The 20286-nt window shown below is 34.9% G+C and overlaps 1 protein-coding gene across 2 annotated transcripts; it reads left to right on the top strand.

Annotated features, from left to right (window-relative positions):
• Positions 1–9173: 9173 nt before the first annotated feature.
• On the top strand, positions 9174–18939 carry LOC125840725 (proline iminopeptidase). 2 transcript variants are annotated; one of them, XM_049519690.1, is made up of 11 exons: positions 9174–9337; positions 10083–10273; positions 11664–11762; positions 11958–12068; positions 12143–12205; positions 12339–12432; positions 12970–13067; positions 13688–13789; positions 14030–14143; positions 17660–17734; positions 18605–18939. In XM_049519690.1, exons 1-11 carry the CDS (start codon positions 9184–9186, stop codon positions 18704–18706), a joined length of 1203 nt encoding a protein of 400 aa, XP_049375647.1. In that variant the 5' UTR covers positions 9174–9183; the 3' UTR covers positions 18707–18939. The 2 variants fall into 2 exon arrangements, with proteins under 2 accessions (XP_049375647.1, XP_049375649.1); XM_049519692.1 differs by lacking the exon at positions 17660–17734 and having other exon boundaries at positions 9177–9337.
• Positions 18940–20286: the final 1347 nt, after the last annotated feature.

A 20286-nucleotide genomic window follows, 5' to 3' on the forward strand; every position in this document is an offset into this window, starting at 1 on the left:
TTTTTTCCAAGAGTTTTGATCACAACAATAATTCTTGACAACACATTTTCCAGTGTACTCTATCTCTATTAATTTGTTCCTACACATCTTTATCAATTGTTTTGTTTTTATGCAATCTAATTTCTAAATCAATCCACGAGCTCATATTAATAATATGTTCCTTCGTTACTTCATGAGCTTTGAGCTTAGCACTAACATTTCTCCAATCATTACTACCTTCACTAGCTAGTTTATTGTTACAAACAATAGAAGTTATGCTAAATAATTTACAACAAAATCAAAAAACTTTATCCAAATCCTTAGAGTAAATTAACCATTTTCTTTCATGTTTTTCTCCGTTTGCCAATTTTTGAATATAGTGTGTTGTAGAAAAATGTCTTCAGTGTTTATCCTTTGGAAAATTTATATCAAACATTCTAATTAGTCCCTTTTCTACTAATAGATATCTCAATTTTGTATCTATATTATTCCATTGACTTGGGTCATATATATTTTTGGGGATGCAACTATTTAAATTACTTAGGAGTTCTTGATTATTGGGAACTATGTCATATTTTTCACAACCAACTTCTTCTAGATTTTCTTCTTGGATGTTATTATCATCTAACTCAATTCATTTAGTGACTTGTTCATTTGAAGAACATTCTCCAATATTTTTTTATTCAAATTTTTTATTATTTGTTATAAATCTATCAAGGGCTCCTTTTTGGGATTTATTTAATTCTTCAAGTCTTCTCTTTTTCTCTCTTTTTGTAAAACCGGAATCATATTTTCTAGTTGACATATTTAAATTGAATAAATTGTAATAATAACTAAAACAAGAATATATATGCTTATGAACTAAGAATATCAACAATAACAATTTTTAAGAAAAACTATAAAATAAAGTTAGAATAATAAAACCTGACTCACGAATTTAATAAGTTGATATAACAATATCGAAATAATGGTGTGTTTCTTGACACCTTCAATATAATGATTGCTTGTTGCACTTCTTGAAATCTGAAGAAGACACCCAAACACAAATTTGTTCTTTTATAACTTGTAACTTGTAAGCATTAAGCAACAGTAAATCAAAATATTTTGTAGGGGAGAGTTCAATATTGAGAATAAAAATAATAAAAAAGAGAATAAAAAAGATGAGTATTAAGGTATATAATAATATATGGTTAAAGTCTTGGGAGATAAATACGGAAGCTAGGAAATTATTCCCAAAAATTGTTCCATTCCCTAGACCCCCTTTTCTTTTTATTTTTATTCTTGCACACGTTTAGTATTCCCAAAAATTGTTCCATTCCTTAATTAAAAAGTAAAAACTAACGTACTTTTACCTTTTCCTTTTTTTTTTATTCTTGCACGTTTTTTTTCACTTCTTGCACCTTTTTTTAAAATTTTTTTTTACAAGCATACATATAATTTTTTTTAGAGTATATATAAGAACTTTTTAAAAAAAAATGGGGTCCCCCAAAAATACGGGGCCCTAAGCGACGGCTTTAGTGGCCTAGTGGTTAAGACAACCCTAACCCCTTTGACAACATGGTACTAACCCCGAAACAACCCAAAAATCAACCCTACAACATGGTTTCTGAGAAGAAGAGAAGAAATACTAGTAGCCCACCCAGATTCACACAATTCAGCATGCAATTACACAATTAAAAGTTGGGACTGTCAGAATTACCATATGAGGTCGTTTAACTGAGGTTATGACTGAAATCAACTTTTCAAGTTTCAAAAGCTCTAAATCAGGAAAACGGGCATAAAACCCAAACGAACAATTAGGCGACCGAACATTCAGTGCCAGCAAGTCATAAATGACTTGTGGTCACTACAGGAACTCTCTAAACGACGGAAAGAAGAGATAAACATAGAAATGACCTGGAGGGTCATTACAACATCCACTACTAAAAGGACTTTCGTCCGCAAAAGTAAGAGTCAATAAGTAATTGAGGGCTCAAATAAGCTGGGGAACTGCTCCCGCATCTCCCGCTCAGTCTCCCAGGTAACCTCCTCGACTGGACGATGCCTCCAATGGACCTTCACCACATGAATGGCTCTAGACCTCAGTTGCCTCACATCTCTGGCCAAAATAGCAACTGGCTCCTCAGTATAGGTCAGGCAATCATTCAACTCAACATCATCATACTAGAGCACATGAGACTTATTTGAACATACCGGTGCAATATCGAAACATGGAAAAATGGGTGAATAACTGAGAATGTTGGGGTAAAGCTAACTCATAGGCCACATCACCAACTGTCCTAAAAAATCTCAAAAGGCCCAATGTACTTGGGGCTAAGCTTGCCTCGCCTCCCAAATCTCATCACGCCATTCATGGGCGATTCTCGAAGGAATACCTGGTCACCAACGACAAATCTCAATGGTCGACGCCTGCGATCTGCATAACTCTGATGTGTACTTTGAGCCGTCCTGAGCCTATCCTGAATTAACCTCACGTGAACTAAGGCCTCCTGAAACAAGTCTGTACCACGTGGCCTAGGCTCCGTAGATTCAAACCAACCAATTGGAGTGCGATAACGCCTACCGTACAAGGCCTAAGAATAAGACTGGATGCCCCGAGAAGCACATGAAGGGTCGTTCTATACCAAACTCGGTATTCCAGAACTAACCGCGCTGACGGAATTCCCATCCGAGCGCATTTACCAAGAATCCTGACCAAAGTCAAACTTAAGTCAAAATTCAAAGGCTAAAGTGCCAAATGACTCCAAAGTCACACTGAAAGCTTCGGGACTTGTGCCAATAATGCTACTAGACTAATTTGGCCGCTCCGGAGCTGATGCAACCGTCAGAATTCCCATCTGAGGTCGTTTACCTGAGGTTATGATTGAAATCAACTTTTCAAGTTTCAATAGCTTCAAAACAGGAAAACGGGCATAAAACCCAAACGAATAACCAAGCGACCGAACAATTAGTGCTAGCAAGTCATAAATGGCTTGTAGTCACTACAGGAACACTTTAAATGACAGAAAGAAGACATAAACACATAAATGACCTGGAGGGTAATTACATTTTTACAACCCCAAGCCTTACATCCATAACTGTATTATATTGTTCTGCCTAAAAGTTTGAGCACGACGATAATTAACTTGATGTATAAAGTCTTCAAAACCAACATCTCCAAAAGACCATCCTTTATTATAAATGTTTTTCTTACCTCGAAATGACCTGGAGAAATAGGAAAAGAGTGAACTTAGAGGTGTTGTAAAAAGTTTAGCATAAAGTTCTTTAGAGACTACATGAAGATCTATAACAAAATGATCAACTAATGTTTCTTTCATTTGAAGTCTAAGATTGATTTAGCAATTTAACTATACATATAAAACATAAGATTTATTATTCTCTATTGAACACTCCCCCTAATTTTCTTGCTGCAACTTCTTCAGTAGTTCTTTGTTCATTAACTAAATAATATATCCCCAATTCTTTGAAAGAACACATCAATTCTTTCAATCAATCAACTACAATATGAATATCTTTTAACAAAACACGTTGAGATCAAATGCTATGACCATAATATAATTTATATAACAACAACCAATCAAAGGTCAATAAAGAATGACCTAGAACATAGGACATTGGAGTCTCTTCGTTACCTGTGCATTTCTAACATTGCAAGGACATTGTAAATTTCTCATTGTTCAAATAACTAATGCACTTATTATGTGAAGCTATCGATTCAAGTAAATCCTTCTGATTCAATAATCTCAATCGAGTAAATCATTACAACTGAAGTCTCCATATATGAATGACAACAAAAGTTTAAAAATAAACAAAATATCTGATGACAATAGCATAAGATGCATGTAACTTACTTTTATGAAAAAATAGTATACCTGATATATATATATCCTTTAGCTCATCTTAAATTCCTTCAATACAAAAAAGAAAAACAGTAACTCAAACAAGGGAGCTGAAACAAAATGAAAACATAGTTATTAAGTAGTTTAGAACCATTACTACAGTCTTAGACTTTGTACAAGGTCCTCACTCCCCTGATTGCATAGTTTGTGCATTTTCTCCAATAACAAAAATAGAATATAGTGAGCAATTTAAACATAAAATAAGTATTTAATCATTTGAAAGACTCTTCTTTTATTATTAAAAAGATACAAAAAGTTCATATATGGTACTCTCTTTCTTATTCTATTCATGCTTATAAAAACGTGAATATGTCATAAGTACTTTAGCGTGAACACATCCCGTGAACTAGTGCAGAAGAAGAAATTGCACCAATGAAAAAAAAACATTTCCAAACACAAGAAAATAGAGAAACTCTAAGGGAAGCACAACTCATGATATTGATTAAAAACAAGTGCCCAAAACACATACTAGCAAAGTTAGAATTACCATATAACAAGTTTAGCATCTGAAAAATTAACAATTCTCTTTATGGCTATCTTAATGGTGAACTTATTATAGTACCTAGCCAGAAGTAGAAATTCAAAGTATCCAAGACCAGAAAGTACTGAATAGTGAGTAGCCTGCTATCAAATGGTGAATACCTTCAAAATTCCACTCCACATTTAGTAATGAATTCTCCATAATTTTAGCAACCTTCCTAATCCCTTCACATACCACATAACAAAATGTAATCTAGTAACAAATACATGCCCCTTAAACTACTATTAAGTGTAACTATGAATAGAAAATAGAGCATTTCATATATAAATAAGAAAGCAAAGCGTTACACATATTTCTGGGCACACCCTCCTAGACAAATCATAATGGACACAAAGGATTCGTATAATAGAGTCTAATAAATTTGATAATTAAACATTATTAATAGAAAAATACATAATGAGTCTATGGTTTGGGTGTTTCCAGGTGCATTTAAGGTATTAAAAGCACATAATGAGGCATCACGCTGAGAAGAACCTAGATTACCAAGCACCTAAAACATTACCTGGGAACATTATATTGAAGCAACTTATGGTTCAACTTGTGTTATCCCTTAATGTCTTCATAATATTTTTAAATTATCCAGAAGATTAGTTTGTGGATTCATGGGAAATAGAAAAATAACTATATTGCATAAGTGAGTAGAAAACTTGTCCAACAACATGTCCAACAATCCGTCCAGCAACTTGTTCAAGGGAATTATGAGTTCAACTGCCGGACAAATTTGCAGAGAATAGAGGTATGAAACTATTCAGTAAGGTCACCTTTCTTATTAGGTGCATCACCTTCTCTAATGAAGTTCGCTGACCTGGTTCGATAGACACAAGTGTTATGCACTGTCATTTTGGGCGACGTCGTACTCATTAAGTGATCTGCCTTTCTTGTTAGGCAATCAACAATGTATAGTTTGCATTTTTGGCCATTCTTTCAAACATAAATCCTTACCTTGTCCATTTGCCTTCATAACTGAAAATCATCAATATTTTATCAGAATGGGACAAAATTAGACATTGAAGACACTAATTACTGAGCTAAATTGACCTCAAATGAGTGCAAATCTACCGCTCATCAATGTACACTAAAACTCCACCATTGAGTGAATCTATGCTTATTAGATAAATATTTTTTAAAAGTTAACACACTTCATTAGTTTCTTAAAATAACTTTACTTAGCATGATATTGGTTTAAGTAAATGTTAGAGCAGTTTATGAGTTGGTGCTAATGTCTAACTAGTGAATGATTACCCAAATGGTTAAACATAATATATATCATGGTGCCCTCTACGATCCAAACAAAACTTGTGTACTAGATGGTTATTGTGTTATATGAACTGTTGGGAGTAGTGGTTTTCTTTGTAAGTTTTTAGATATCATGGTGGCTTCGTCGGTCCAAACTGGACTTGTGTGCTAAATGATTATTGTTATAGGCAAAAGGCATAAATTACCCCCTAAACTTGTACCCAAAAGTCATTTACACACTTTAACTAATGGGGCGACCTATTACACACCTTAAGTACATAAACGTATATTTATTTCCCCCTTCCGTCACCCAACCCAGGGAGTGTTTCGCTCCACATAGTTGAGCGCGTCAACACGCTAATAAAGTCATTTTTATTTATTTTTTTAATTAAAAAAACCCAACCCAACAGTTATATTCCCATTCTCTTCATATAACCCACCCACCCGACCCTAATGAACAAGAACCCTAAATTTTCACCCAAAAATCTGAATCAAGAATCTTAAATTCAAACATAGTTCAAAATTCCTTCTTTTGAATCAAAGGTAACTCTTTTTCATTATTATTCATTCATCTCTTTTCCATTTTGATTCATTCCTCTCTTTTTCATTTTGATTTGTTTCTATCTATTTCGTATTTTGAATTTTTAGTTGTTTGATTCGCGGTAATTCTTATTAAGGTGCTACAATAGCTCGAATAAGCTTGACTAGGCTCTGTTTGCAAGAGGAAGATCATGAATTGGAAGAGGTGTGATGCAAACATGGATTTGTGAAGTACTATGCAAACATGGATTTGTGAAGTACTATGTCTCCGACCACTCGTTGTTGGTGAAGACTGAAACTGTATTGCCTTCCTCTTCTTCATCGTTGTCGTCTAAGAGCTGTTTCTCAAGCTCTTGAAGACAATTCATCATCTTTTTATCCGATTCCTGAGACAACAAATTCCTGTACTCAGATGGATGCTCTGTTTTGAACCGGATTTAGAGACGAAACCCCTGTAGAATAATTCTTAATACCTGGAGATAAAAACCCACCAATATTAGCAGGCTGTGACCTAAATTACTGCAGAACAGGTAGAGCGTCGCGCGTGTTCATCATCATAGAGACATTTAAATTCGAAGAAAATTCAGATGAAATTGAAGAAGCAGCAGCATCGGCAACAGAAAAATCTACAGGGGAAAGATGAGACATTGGAGAAGACTGCTGATAACTTCTGGGTTTTACGTTACGGAGATAAAACCCAAGTTGTTGCTACTGTTGTTGTTGTTGTTGTTGTTGAAGTAACATCATCTGCTGTTGCTGTTGTTGAAGTTGTAGAAACTACAATTGTTGTTGTTGTTGAAACTCCGCAAGGGATCACTTACCCATCAAATTGGGTCTCCCTTGATGAACGGTTTGTGTAACCAGGTCAGGCAAAATACCTGATAGCAGTGAAGAATAAGGTCTTTGTGAGTTGTTATTCATGGTAGATCTTCCATTGTTGCTCCCACCAACACCGTAAAACTCGCCGGAGTACCCACCAAACCCTAGTAACCACCGATTTGCTTCCACCAAACGATGAACGCCTCGATCGACAACACACCAATGTTCTTCAAATATGACAGTGAAAACTTGATTAGATGGTTAAAACTACAAGGATACTTCAAAAACACAACAAAATCGAAGAAATCTTTAGCTAAAATTAGGATTTACAGACGAATTTTTTTTATTAGGTTTTGGTGTTCTTAGGGAAAGGAAACGGGTGGGTGGAATAAATGGACTAGGGTAAAATAAAATGGATTTGGGTGAAAAGAATTTGGTTTGGGTGAAAAGAAACGGATTTGGGTCAAATGAATCAGATTTGGGTCTTTTATTACGTGGCTTCACTAGGAGACGAGTGGCTCTCACTCTAGGCATAATGTCCTGGGTTGGGTGACTGAAGGGGGAAATAAATATACTTTTATGTACTTAAGGTGTGTAATAGGTCGTCCCATTAGTTAAAGTGTGTAAATGACTTTTGGGTACAAGTTTAGGGGGGAATTTATGCCTTTTGCCTATTGTTATATATGAACTGTTGGGTTAGCTTGGATTGTTGTTGTGATGTGACGTTTGTATTGTTCGCCTACAAACATACACATGGTGCATATGCATTGAATTTTGTGCCTTTTGAGGCTAGGATCAGGGTGTTCGACTACACCACATGCATTTCATGCCTTTTGAAGCTAGATTTGGGGTGTTCGTCTACACCACATGCATTTCATACCCTTTGAGGCTAGAAGAAATTTGGATTGTAAAATTGCTCATTTGTAATAGCAAGAACAAGTGGGTGGATAGTTCCACCAATTTAATAAAAAAAATTGGTTATCAATTATCACAATTAAACTAAGATTTCGAAGAATTCAAGAATAAACAAGCAATCTATGGGTGCGAGGATTGGAAATCGATGTCATATAGGGATAACTATGCTGCTCTATAGTGATGAACATTTATGAATAGACTAAGTCATCTTCATTGACACTAATCATCATTCAATCTCAAAGCATCTATGCATAGAATCTCCTTTCGGTCTCATCTAATTGCCAATCTAAACAACCCAATATCTTACTCTATTCTCTCTTTCAATGTAGAAATAGGGCGAATAAATCCGACCTATAACCTCTATTTTCAAGCAAGTTACAAACTTCAAACCTATATTGCTAGTATTGGACTAATTACCCACTCAATCAATCTCTTCCGAGCATCAACTGAAGATCGGAAGTAGAAATTAAATTTTCTTACTGTAATTTTTTTATAACTATATTTTCATCTTTCCTATTTTATCCTTCTGCCTTAGATTGTGTTGTGTGATATTTATATTTACATGTGTCGTGTCACAGACTTAAAATCTGTCAAATGCTCGTCTATTGTTGCCATATGGCATGACAGTACATGTATTTTTAGCTTTAACAATGCTTTGCATGCTTCGTTTAATTGTAACAGAAAAGTACTTTGACATGTTCTTCAAATTTAATTTTATTTTCTTATTGAACATTTAATTTTTATTAAACTATATCTTTAAATTAATTACTAAAAAAAGCACGGCTAAATTAATGATTAGTATAAGTATATTATTATCATTTTTATATTAATTGATATATAATTCTGGATTTGGAAAATAATTTGAGAAATAAGTAATTAGTATTAAGGTAAAAACATGAATTTTTTTTTGATATGCTGTCAAAGTAAAAAAAAATAAAAATTCAAATATAAATATAATAATTTCAGATATTATAAAAAGTATAATCAATTATTATAAAAATCATCAACATGAGTTGTGGTGCACTGGTGGGAGTGCTTCACCCTTAACCAGAGATCTCGGAAAATCCAATATGGACTTCGGACACCGAGTGGAAAATCAAAAAAAAATAAAAATTACTATAAAAATCAATTACTTGTAACATTGTATAAAATGGTACATTTGAATATTTTAGTTGGCTTTAACATAAGATACCATTTTTGTCATTTTGTGTTTTAAAGAAATCATAATTGATGTTACCCTGCCCATTTGAATTGATGAAATTACCCATGAAGGTAGCAGCAGCTGCTATAGGGACTCCCTCGTTATTTCCTTGCTGCAATTTTGTTCATTTGCCGGCCTCGACTTCACTTTCACTATCCCCAAGGCTTCCTGCTTCCATCTTCTCGCCTTTGCTCATCCCCATCTCAGGTTTCTCTCTTTCTTTCTGTCTCTCTCTCTCTATATGTGTGTCAAACTAGGTAAATGATCTATTTCTCTGCTTCATACGCCAAAGTACGGTCATTTTATTTTTTTGTGTGTGTGTCTGACCTTTAGATGGAAACTTAAAGGAGTGATATGTGAAACTGATGGAAAATGGTTACATGTGTATTAGCAATACTTTTAATTATAGGTGAAAATTCTATTTTTCTGCTTCATCAACTTTTCAAAATCAATATCTATGTGCCAATAAATATAATTTTGATGGTAAAGCCTTTTTCCCCCTTTTAGATGACTAGTAAGGAATTGACTACAGGATAATGAATAGATGGGTTTTACCTTCCTTTTGTTATAGGTAAATATTCTATTTTTCTGCTTGATGGACCCTCCAAAAATGTTTATGCAAGGGTTTTTGCAGAAATAGGATATTAATGTAAAATCTGGGCTTGTTCTTGTTGCCTAAAGACGACAATTGAGTGACTGAAATGTGAAAATACAGAAATATGATTTATCATACTTCTTGTTCCATGTGTGCCCACTCTGGTATTTGCTCAAATGGATTTCAAAGAAAGCCTTTTTCATTTTCTTTGTCCCCCCATTTAAAATGTGAAACAACTGGAGAATGATAAAATAAGCATTTGATATGTTTCATTCTATTTGTTTGTCTTTGGATTTTGCTTAATTGAGTATCAACTTAGATGGATCAGTTGTTTCATGAATAGTATTAACTTTACAGGGAGGAAGAAGTTATTCTTGCGTGCTGAGAATCTTGATTGTGAGAGCGTGGAACAAATGGATTTGAAGAAGGAATTTCCTGAATTAAAAAAGGATCTATACCCCTCTATAGAGCCATATTGTACTGGGTTTTTGAAAGTTTCGGACCTTCATACTATATACTGGGAGCAGTCAGGAAATCCTAATGGCCGTGTGAGTTTTTTTCTATTTTTTCTTGTATTAAGATGGCACAACATAATCTTTCTATTGCCTATAAACAGTCAAGTACATCAAAAATGTCTTCTATTTGAGCTAGTACATCATGTTTACACCAAAAGTAAAAAAGTGCTAAGCAATTCATTTTGATCTTCTGCAAGTTGTTCTGTGCATCCTCAAAACACCTCTTGTTCCTTCCTGTCCAAATTGTCCACCATATATATGCTGGGACAATCTTCCATCTCTCCTCCTTCTCTGTTGCATTGCCATCCCTGTTCCAGCTGCTTAGGACCCCTTTGCTCCCAGGTTTTACCCACTTGATCCCCTTCATGAACATTCTCCATAGTTGCTCTGTCAATTTTGCAATGCAAGAAAAGGTGGTTGATTGTCTTTGTTTGCTCCCCACACAAAAAAACATCTGGAAGCCAACATTTGTGAACTTACATTCGTCCACAAACTAAGTTCCAAAAGGGGAAGTGGGATGTTTATACAAGTCTCAGAGTAAATTAATAAAGTCTAATTGTAAATTTGCAAGTGCAGCATCAGATAATGATTTTAAAGGCAAAAAACACAGAGAAGTATCAAGATTAGAAGAACTTGACGTGAAAAGCGAGTAGTGCAGTGCACACTCCTTTGAGCCGAAGCGCACGACTTATAGAAAATAAAGAAGTACCAAACATATATCAATGTAGTTTTTTAGTAGCAGAAGACATCGATGTATTAGTGTAAGTAAATACAATCCATGTAATTGCAGAAACTATCAAAATCAAAGAACTTCATTCTCGATTCTACGAGAATTCTTATGAAGCCTTTCATTTGCTTCTCTTCAATGGAAGTTTCTAATTTTAGCCTCCAATGTACAATAATGCCGATATTATTTGAACTCCTTGAAGTTGAGATTCAAAAGATTGACCGCTTCTCATTGGGATCACTTCACACGTCATTATTTCAAGCGCACACTTCTCTGAAGCACATGAATTTTCCCATGAAACGATAACCCCTCGCTTCACATCAATTGACCGTTTCAAGCAAAGAGTTATAACTTTTAATAACACTGGTATCAGATTTCTACTCATACACGTGGTCCATTTTCTCAGAGGAGCCCCAGTCCTCCTCACTAGAAGAAGATAAGAGGCTCAGGAGACTAGCATATGATGACTACATTTGCTTATAGCTCTACATATGATTAATCTGTTTCTATTTTTGGTAGAGAACATTGTTTATTTTTTTGGGTCAGTGATATAAGCCTATTCCAATGTAGGTTATATGTTTTTCTTGTTTTCTACTCTCTGATGCTTTCACATGATGCAAAATAGGGTGAAATTTGTTATTTTTAGCTAAGATGTTTGATGTAAAGTCATTTTGAAGATATGTTCCATATTTGCAGCCAGTAGTGTTTTTCCATGGAGGCCCTGGAGGTGGGACTTCACCCAATAACAGGAGGTTCTTTGATCCTGTCTTCTATCGAATCATTCTATTTGATCAGGTTGATATTATTAACTAAAGTGCTAATTCATGCACTTTGTGCCTTTTCAAATGTGAGCTAAGAGTCTATCGGTAACAACCTCTCTACCTCTGAGGTAGGGGTAAGGTCTGCGTACGCTCTACCCTCCTCATGCTCCCCTGACTACACTAGGTATGTTGATGTACTTTTTCAAATGAAAACAATGGTATCTTCCAGAGAGGTGCGGGTAAAAGTAAGCCTCATGCTTGCTTGGAGGAGAACACAACATGGGATCTCGTTGGGGATATTGAAAAATTAAGAGAGCACTTAAAGATTCCGGAATGGCAGGTGCAAATCGTTCTCCTTCTGTGACTGCTAGGTCGATGGTACTTCATAAGCCTCTCATAGGTGTGAGTTTGCAGGTATTTGGTGGCTCATGGGGAAGCACTCTGGCTCTTGCATACAGCATATCACATCCTGAAAAGGTCTACTAGCAATTATTCTTTAAGTTCCAAGATTTGTAGTTCAAACTTGTTAGAGGAAGTGATAGATTCTATTCCCAACATCATGTTAAATCTACGTTATTGCTAAAGATTTTAAATGACCTTTCTGTTAAAGGTTACTGGGATCATTCTTAGAGGGATATTTTTGTTGCGGAAGAAAGAAATTGACTGGTTTTATGAGGGTGGAGCTGCTGCAATATACCCTGATGGTAAGCTTCTGAATTTCATGCATGCTGGGAGACCAGCCAACTGAACCTAGTGCACAGTTGTATTGAGTTGTTATAGAATCTGAGAAGTGTAAACTATTTCATCTGCTGCTGGATACAAAAGTAAGGAATTTAGCACGGGCATTCCTATTTGATTTTTCCATATGAAGATGACGAACAACTTTTATATCTACTTTTGGATCTTTGCAATACTCACTCGGAAGCCATTGTTTTAGCCAGTTCACTATTTCAAGTGTACAAATGAAATGCATTCTCAAGAATATATGCCTATTTTGCAATTTCTGGCAAAGTTGTGATTATCTGAGGCGCTTCTTTTAACCAACCTTTTCACCTAAGCAGATGGCTCATACTGTTTAAGCACATTTTATTAAGTGGTTAATTGCTTACCTAAATTTGGGAAAATGATAAGTGTGTAGATCTGATCATCATTGAGTTGCTGTTTTCACTTGGTTGGTTGTTTAATGGGACTGCTGATGTGGTTTTCAAAGTTAAAACTACCTTTTCTGTCATCTGTTACAGTTTGGGAGCCATTCAGAGATCTGATTCCAGAGGAAGAAAGGAAGTGTTTTGTCAAGGCTTACCATAAGAGATTAAATTCAGATACCCTAGAAACACAGGTAAGAAGTTACTGTTTCATTGCATGTCCTAGTTTCTTTTATTGTTCCTGACATTTTTGAATATGTTAAAATTTCCTTTTTTTTTATGGGGGGATAAAATGTTAAAAAAAAGAAAAAATTAATTATTTGCTCTTTTCCCTTTGATATCCTTGATGTTTCCCTTACACAACCCCTGAAACTTTCTAACAAAATATGCAGGTGTTGTGCTTTCTATATAACTTGATTTTACTTGAATTCTCGACAATGGTAGAAGCTCTGTTTGTTCCTTTGTTAGCACCAGACAAGTATTGTTCTTAGGATAGAATGTTTGAAGTACTCATAACTACTGCACAAAATACACCATGCTCCTTTTTTCAATGAAGAAGTCACAATTTGGTGGCTTCAGAGTTTTAAGATGTCATCATGACTCATGAAAATATATGACAGCAAAGTTGGAAGCACAAAGGATTTTAATATGATAGGAAGCAAAGAAGATATGACATCGGTTTGTGTCTGCAAACTGTCAGTGACAGTTTCTGATCCTTGCCCCCACAACATCAAATCAACTCCACATATTGCTATAATACTGTTAAATACATTAAACCACTTGTTTGCTTGTCTCAAGTTCTTGAATGTTTTAGTATGCAGCAGCTAGGGCATGGACTAAATGGGAAATGATGACCTCTCATCTTCTCCCTAATGAAGAGAACATAAAGAGAGGAGATGATGATGATTTCTCCTTGGTGAGTACATCTATGAAGTGCATGTAGTATCCGGGTGACCTTCCCATTAAAGCATTGTTCTTTTGCATCTATATTCTTAAAACTCTATCTAAGAGCTGCAGTTTTACTGTTTTCCTTATTTCTTGTCTACTGGGAACTTGAAATTACACTATTTTTGGAAATTCAATGTGTACAATTATTTATCATCATAGAGGCTGTTATCATTCATTATATAACCTGAACATATCTTGCTTTTTTCAGGCATTTGCAAGGATTGAGAACCACTACTTTATCAACAAGGGATTCTTCTCTTCAGATTCTTTCCTTCTAGATAATGTTGAAAAGATAAAGCATATCAAAACAATAATTGTTCAGGTAAATTCTGCTTTTATTTCTGCTTTAGCTTTGCATTGCCGTCTCAAAGTTCAAGATTCCCCCAATACGTGAAGGCCTTGTCTGGAGACATAAAACATCTGAAAGACTTACTTTTCTTCCCAATGATGGATGCAATTTTTTTTTTGATAAGTTTATTTGTGGAAAATGTGATTGAAGACTAACAGAAAGAACATAATGGAGGACTTACATAAAGAACATATGGTAAGGGATGAATGTTTGCCAGCATTGTTCTGGTATGTCCCAAATCTGACGCTTAAGTCGTGATCAGTATCCAATGAGCTACCACCAATGCTAGACATACCCGACTGTACTATGAACTGCTACAATATGTGGAAACAATACTAAATATCAAGTATAAAAGCGTTCTCATGATAAATATCTGAAAATGAGTAAAAAGTCAAGTGAAAATGTAAACCCCAAAAAATTTCGGAGTCATGGAGCAACTAAGAATCTGAGATGCCACTATATGAGACACAACTCAAAATGAAATCATACGTCTATGAGGCCTCTAAACTATGCATAAGAAGTAGAAGTGTCGGGACAAGGCTCCAACATAGGGTATGAAAGTACGTAATACATGGAATAAAAAAGGAAAATGCCCTGTAAACCAAATGGGGCTCACCAATGAGAGTGCCTAGCATGGAGACTTGTTGTCTTGAGGATTCGTACTTGCATCATGAAATGTAGTTCCATAGAGCTCAAATCATAAGAGACGCATCAAGTGTGTAGATAAGAAATCGAAGAGATTATGAGAATTCGAGATTAGAGAATGTCAAATTAGAAAGGTTTTCCTTACCTCAAGTGCTTCAGAGCTAATGGTAGTCCCATAGTTCCAAATGAGCCCACGAATGATAATCCCGACTCCAAGTTCAACAACTTGACACAATGATTTTGATATTTGACTACCCAGGTCAAGATAGTAGTCCTTTCTTGGAGACTTAAGATGAACTTGATGAAGTAATATCTTCTGTGAAAAGTGTGGCCATTGGTTTTGAGGTTGTGGGGAAATTTATCACTTGCAACAATCTTGGGAAGGTTCGTATTTTCCTAAAATGTCTAATGGGGACTAATATATTAACCTAGAGTTGAATTTGGTATCATTGAATCCATCGAAATCTCAATGTTGGTTTACTTTCGTTAACTATTAAGAATTCTTGTATTCATTTTTATATAATAAAAGGAATTGGTCCATAAATCAACAAAATAAACTTGCTAATTAGTTTGATATAAGATTTAAGTGATGAGCGAAACTACAAAAGTTCTTGGCAGGGCATGTGTATATATGCATATATATTTTATAATTAATTCTCATTAAATTCTCTAAATGGATAAACTTCTAAATATCTAATTCTTATTAAGTTCTCTACATGGTTAAACATCTAAATACCTCTGATTAAAGCACTAATCAATTATAAATATATTATGAAATTAAGATATACACTAACACTTCATAAAAATTAAGTCATTTAGAAAATATATTTTATCAAATTCTTTTATTTTTCGAACCTAATCTCAAGAGTACAATTTTTTTTCTTTTGAGAAAAGTTCCCATTCTTAGGATATGTAAATTCTTGTCTTTTGACTTCCTCACGTCATGTATATAATTTAAGGCATATCCAAAGTCTGGGTGTTATGACAGGTAGATAGCATGATAGTATAAGTGTGAAATCATAGAATAGAAATAACAAAATAGGGGGTCCACAGTGGTTGAAACTACCCAAGCAGCTCACCCTGAAGTCTCCAAATACCCTTATGAAGAATTGTTTGGGTCTTAGCTTAGAGATTTTCAGGGTGTTACACACAAATCCTGCCTCCGATCCTCAAGACACCATCAGAATCAAGGACAGCCTCCTTGGCTTCCGTGCTCATCACTTTGTCTCGAATGAGACACAACTTCTCATCATCAAACTAGTTCTCACGGATCTGCTCAACTAAGGAAGACCGGGCCTCTATGAAAGCAATCAAACTACCGCTCTCCTCAGAAATCTAAGCTCCTAAGCCCATACCCAAGCTCCACTGGTGCAAGGGTCAACATAGCACTAAAAGTGCAGCAAGTGCAACACGAGACAATAATAATGTGTACTCGATAGTATTTTTTTTGATAAAGATAATGTTGTATTCATCAGCATTAAGGATATGCTGGAGACCTCCAAAATTTGGTTTCCAACAAGAGAAAAAACAAAAAGGCTAATAGATTACAAAGTGCCTATAAAATCCAAAATTTGTGCAGCTTCTTCTATCCCTTCCTCTTTACACCAAAAATAAAAAGTAGTCAAGCAGTTCCATTTGACTTTCTCTATTGAATTAGCTTTGTTATCATAGCATCTGCTATTTCTTTCTTTCCAAATACACCACCAAATGCATGATGGTATTATACTCCACCACTTTTTCTTAGATTTTCTCCCCCCTCTGCTGATCCAGCAACTAAGTAGATCTGATGTATGCTCAGGCATAATCCAACTAAAAATACTCACATTCATAACCGATGCAATAAAATAGAATTTACTAACAAAAAGAGGGTGCACTTGTAGCAAATAAACTATGGCATGTACGACATGATTAAATATGCACAAGCACAACATTTAAGTGAAATGCATGCTCATGAGTCATAAATCAAATACCTTGTATTTAGCCTCTGTAATTGTTGGATACATCTAAAGTGCCATTATGACTGCTATCCACTGCCACTAACCTTATCTACTCAAGCATGACTGTTTGGAACCATAAAGCACCACCATGAATTTTGTTATTAGTCATCCATCTAATCATGATGCTTTGGTCACTGAAATCTGCTATTGTTCATTAACGTCATTACCATCATAATATGATGGGTCCCTGGGTTGGTCGGAAGGAAGGAGGAAGGAATAAGAGTTTCTGTAGTTGTATTGAAGATCAGCATGGTGAGTAGCTCTGTGGTATAAAGACAAATATGAATAGGGACAGGAAGGAGAAGAGTATGATAGAAATGAGATTGCTGGATCAAATATAAGTAGAAGGTTTTATTTCATGTCAGATTTCTGAAGTTTAGTTATGTGATTTAAATATTTAATAGAGTATTTATTTTCTTTTAAAGTATATTTTCATTGCCACATTTTCCCTATAACCTACTAATACAGTTTAAATGATCATACAAGTAAAGAGCTGGTTAAGGCTTAATCATATGTTGCAAGAAATGAAGTGCATTAAATTTCCATAGTGCTTCTTGATGTGTTTATCATGTGAGTTTTTACCTAGAACATCCACCAAGTGCAGTTGAGAACTGTTCAGTCCTCAGTATTGAAGCTAATAACTGAACATGCATTTTCAAGTAGTCAGATGTGACTATGCTCGTCTGTTTTCTTGTCATTATATATTGTCAATCCAAGACGTATATTCCGTTTATGTTTCAACTTATGATCCTGCACTAAATGTGAATCTTATATATTATGCATGTACTTGAGGTAAATTGTATTCTTGGATAATCTGATTACAAGAAAATCTTTGTAATACCTTCAGGGAAGATATGATGTTTGCTGTCCAATGATGTCAGCATGGGATCTTCATAAAGCTTGGCCAGAGGCAGAGTTCATTGTAAGTGAAAAATGATTTCCTCAGTTAGGTAGATTTATTAATTCAAAATAATTGGAGGGGAGGAGTTTTGAGACAAAGACTTCCGCCGTTGACGCAGGAGGCAAGGAGGCACAAAAAGATAGGGTATTATCTTTCTGGGCCGCCGTAAAAATATTAGCCAGCAAATGTATATGTTTTGTATATTTGGTACAAATATACATATAATATACATATTGTATGCATAAATATACCTGATCAGGAATATGTTGTATCTGGACTAGTGCTTGTAATTAATTTGGACCAACAAGCGAAAAATGAATAAAATTCCAAAAAGATCTGCCAACAACTAAACTTGAGGAGGAGGTTATTTATTTATTTTTCTTAACCCAACAGGTTACAAGACAAAAATAATAATCGAAGGGGCTTGTACAAGAGTTATGTTAAACTGGCAGTGGAGACATGAAACAACAAAAGGACCTTCGGGTATAAAACTGGTAGATTTTCCCATATGATTTGAGATTTCTATGAAGAGTTGGGATGGGAATCAGACCAAATAAACATTAATTTCATGTGAAAATCCTGTAGGTTGATTTAAATTTGGATATGGGACAGGAAAACTCATCCAACTCAAGACATGTAGTTAAGGAATGAGTTCAATCTTATGGGTTATCGGATTTATTCTTTAGGAAGGCCTGGTTTGAATGGCCTAACCTCTAGGGATTTGGATGATACTTTTAGCACTATAGATTACCTTGAAAAAAATAATAGCTGAAGAAATGAGGCTTTTTTAACTTTTAAAGGAACAGGGTTTTCATAAAAGAAGGAAGATTTTACACCTTGGATACATGATCATATTATTGGCAACTGACAGTTTCTGCTGTGTGATTATAGGTTGTCCCAGGAGCAGGTCATTCGGCAAATGAACCAGGAATAGCAGCAGAACTTGTTGCGGCTAATGAAAAACTGAAAAATGTCCTTGAAGGAGTTTCTTGAGTGCAAGTGCCTACTAGTCATTGACTTTAGACTTTGGCATGGATGTTTGTGAGAGTTAGTATTGTAGATACTTGCATTCCAGTATTCTAGGTTTGAGTCTCTTCACAAATGAACTAAGAACAGCACCACATGTGTGGAAGAAAGAAAGTTTGCCTAAAAACAATGCCACGAGTTCTCTCCCCTTTTATATACGACTATTGGACGAGGCTAATTGAAAGAGTTCATTTGTGACATCCCATGTGTGGGGGAATTATTGATACTTCCTACTCATTTTATGTGCTGCTTTATATCCTAAACCCCAACAGCTACACTTGATGCTAACTTTAGCCCCTTTCTCTATCTGTATAATTATTATTCCTCTCCTCGATGCACCGAAAAAGAAATTCGGAAGCACGTAACTATGAAGGATATGCATAAAATATGATCATAAGAAGACAATCTCTTTTAAATATGACCAAGTTAGATCATATTAAAACTTTTAAAGAATCATAAGTCATGAATATGGTCAATGCATCTTAAAATCATATTGAAAGCTTCATAAAATCTTTTAAGAACAACTTAGTTCATTGTGGGATATTTACGATTAACTGACATAGACCAAGTGAGTATAATGTGAAATTCGGTGTCTTGTTCCCACACCGAAAAGAGATGTCCTTACTTTTCATTTTCCAAGGCAAGGACCTTAACTTCTAGCTTAGATGGATCCACTAGCTATGACTTTCTAAGAAAAACCTACAAGGACACGTAGTTAGGGACAAGGAGATTGCTACTAAAAACTCGGTCTCTACAAATGGGAGAGTCTCCATCTCAATATCCTCTCGGTGCTAAGCAAAAATCTCAATGGAATAGTTATATTCATAAATTTATCATAATACATTGAAAAACACAATCAAGTTACTAATTCAAGCTTAAAATATCAGAGTAGCTCCTTAAATCATTAATCATGCATGTGTGAGATAACCTTTCACCAAATCATGATTCCTTAACATGTGAGAAAATCCTTTCAGGATTTCATTGATGATCATAAAACATTCATTTTCATAAATCATGCATAACTTTTATGAAAACATCATTCATATATTCATAGTTTCTTCATAAATTCATGTTATTAAGGGTTCATAATCAAAATCATGAATGATGCATGGGTTCATGTGAAAGCAATTGGAAAGCATGTAATTGAGACCAAACAATCGTAATAAGATTAAAATCAAATAACTGAATCAATACAATTTGAACCCATGAAGAATTGAATGAAAACCTAATTAATTTGATGAAATTGAACTTGGAGAATTGAGAAACCATTGGGTCTCAATTGGTGAATGAAACTCATTGGTGAAATCCTACATACCTTGAGGATCGAATCCCAAAAGCAATGGAGGAATAGGAGACTTGAAGCTTGAAACCTAGTGTTCTTCGTAGACTTGAGAAAAGAAGATGGATGTGGATGGGATTTGGGGATTTGAGTGAATGAGAGAGTTGGGGTAATTTTAGGAGTAAAAGGATAGTTATAAGACATAGAATTAGGATCAAAACGACATAGTATAGGAATTAAATGCATAGGAAAAGACTCAAATACCTTT

The sequence above is a fragment of the Solanum verrucosum genome, unplaced genomic scaffold, assembly GCF_900185275.1.
Source record: "Solanum verrucosum unplaced genomic scaffold, falcon-dt-bn FXZP01000176.1, whole genome shotgun sequence".
Lineage (NCBI taxonomy): Eukaryota > Viridiplantae > Streptophyta > Magnoliopsida > Solanales > Solanaceae > Solanum > Solanum verrucosum.

Bases quoted from the DNA above. Each gene is read 5' to 3' on its own strand.
- LOC125840725 (XM_049519690.1), top strand. From the start codon at position 9,184: ATGAAATTACCCATGAAGGTAGCAGCAGCTGCTATAGGGACTCCCTCG. The intron at 12,069-12,142 runs GTGCAAATCGTT...GTGAGTTTGCAG, and splicing joins TAAAGATTCCGGAATGGCAG to GTATTTGGTGGCTCATGGGG. The intron at 13,068-13,687 runs GTAAGAAGTTAC...TGAATGTTTTAG, and splicing joins CAGATACCCTAGAAACACAG to TATGCAGCAGCTAGGGCATG.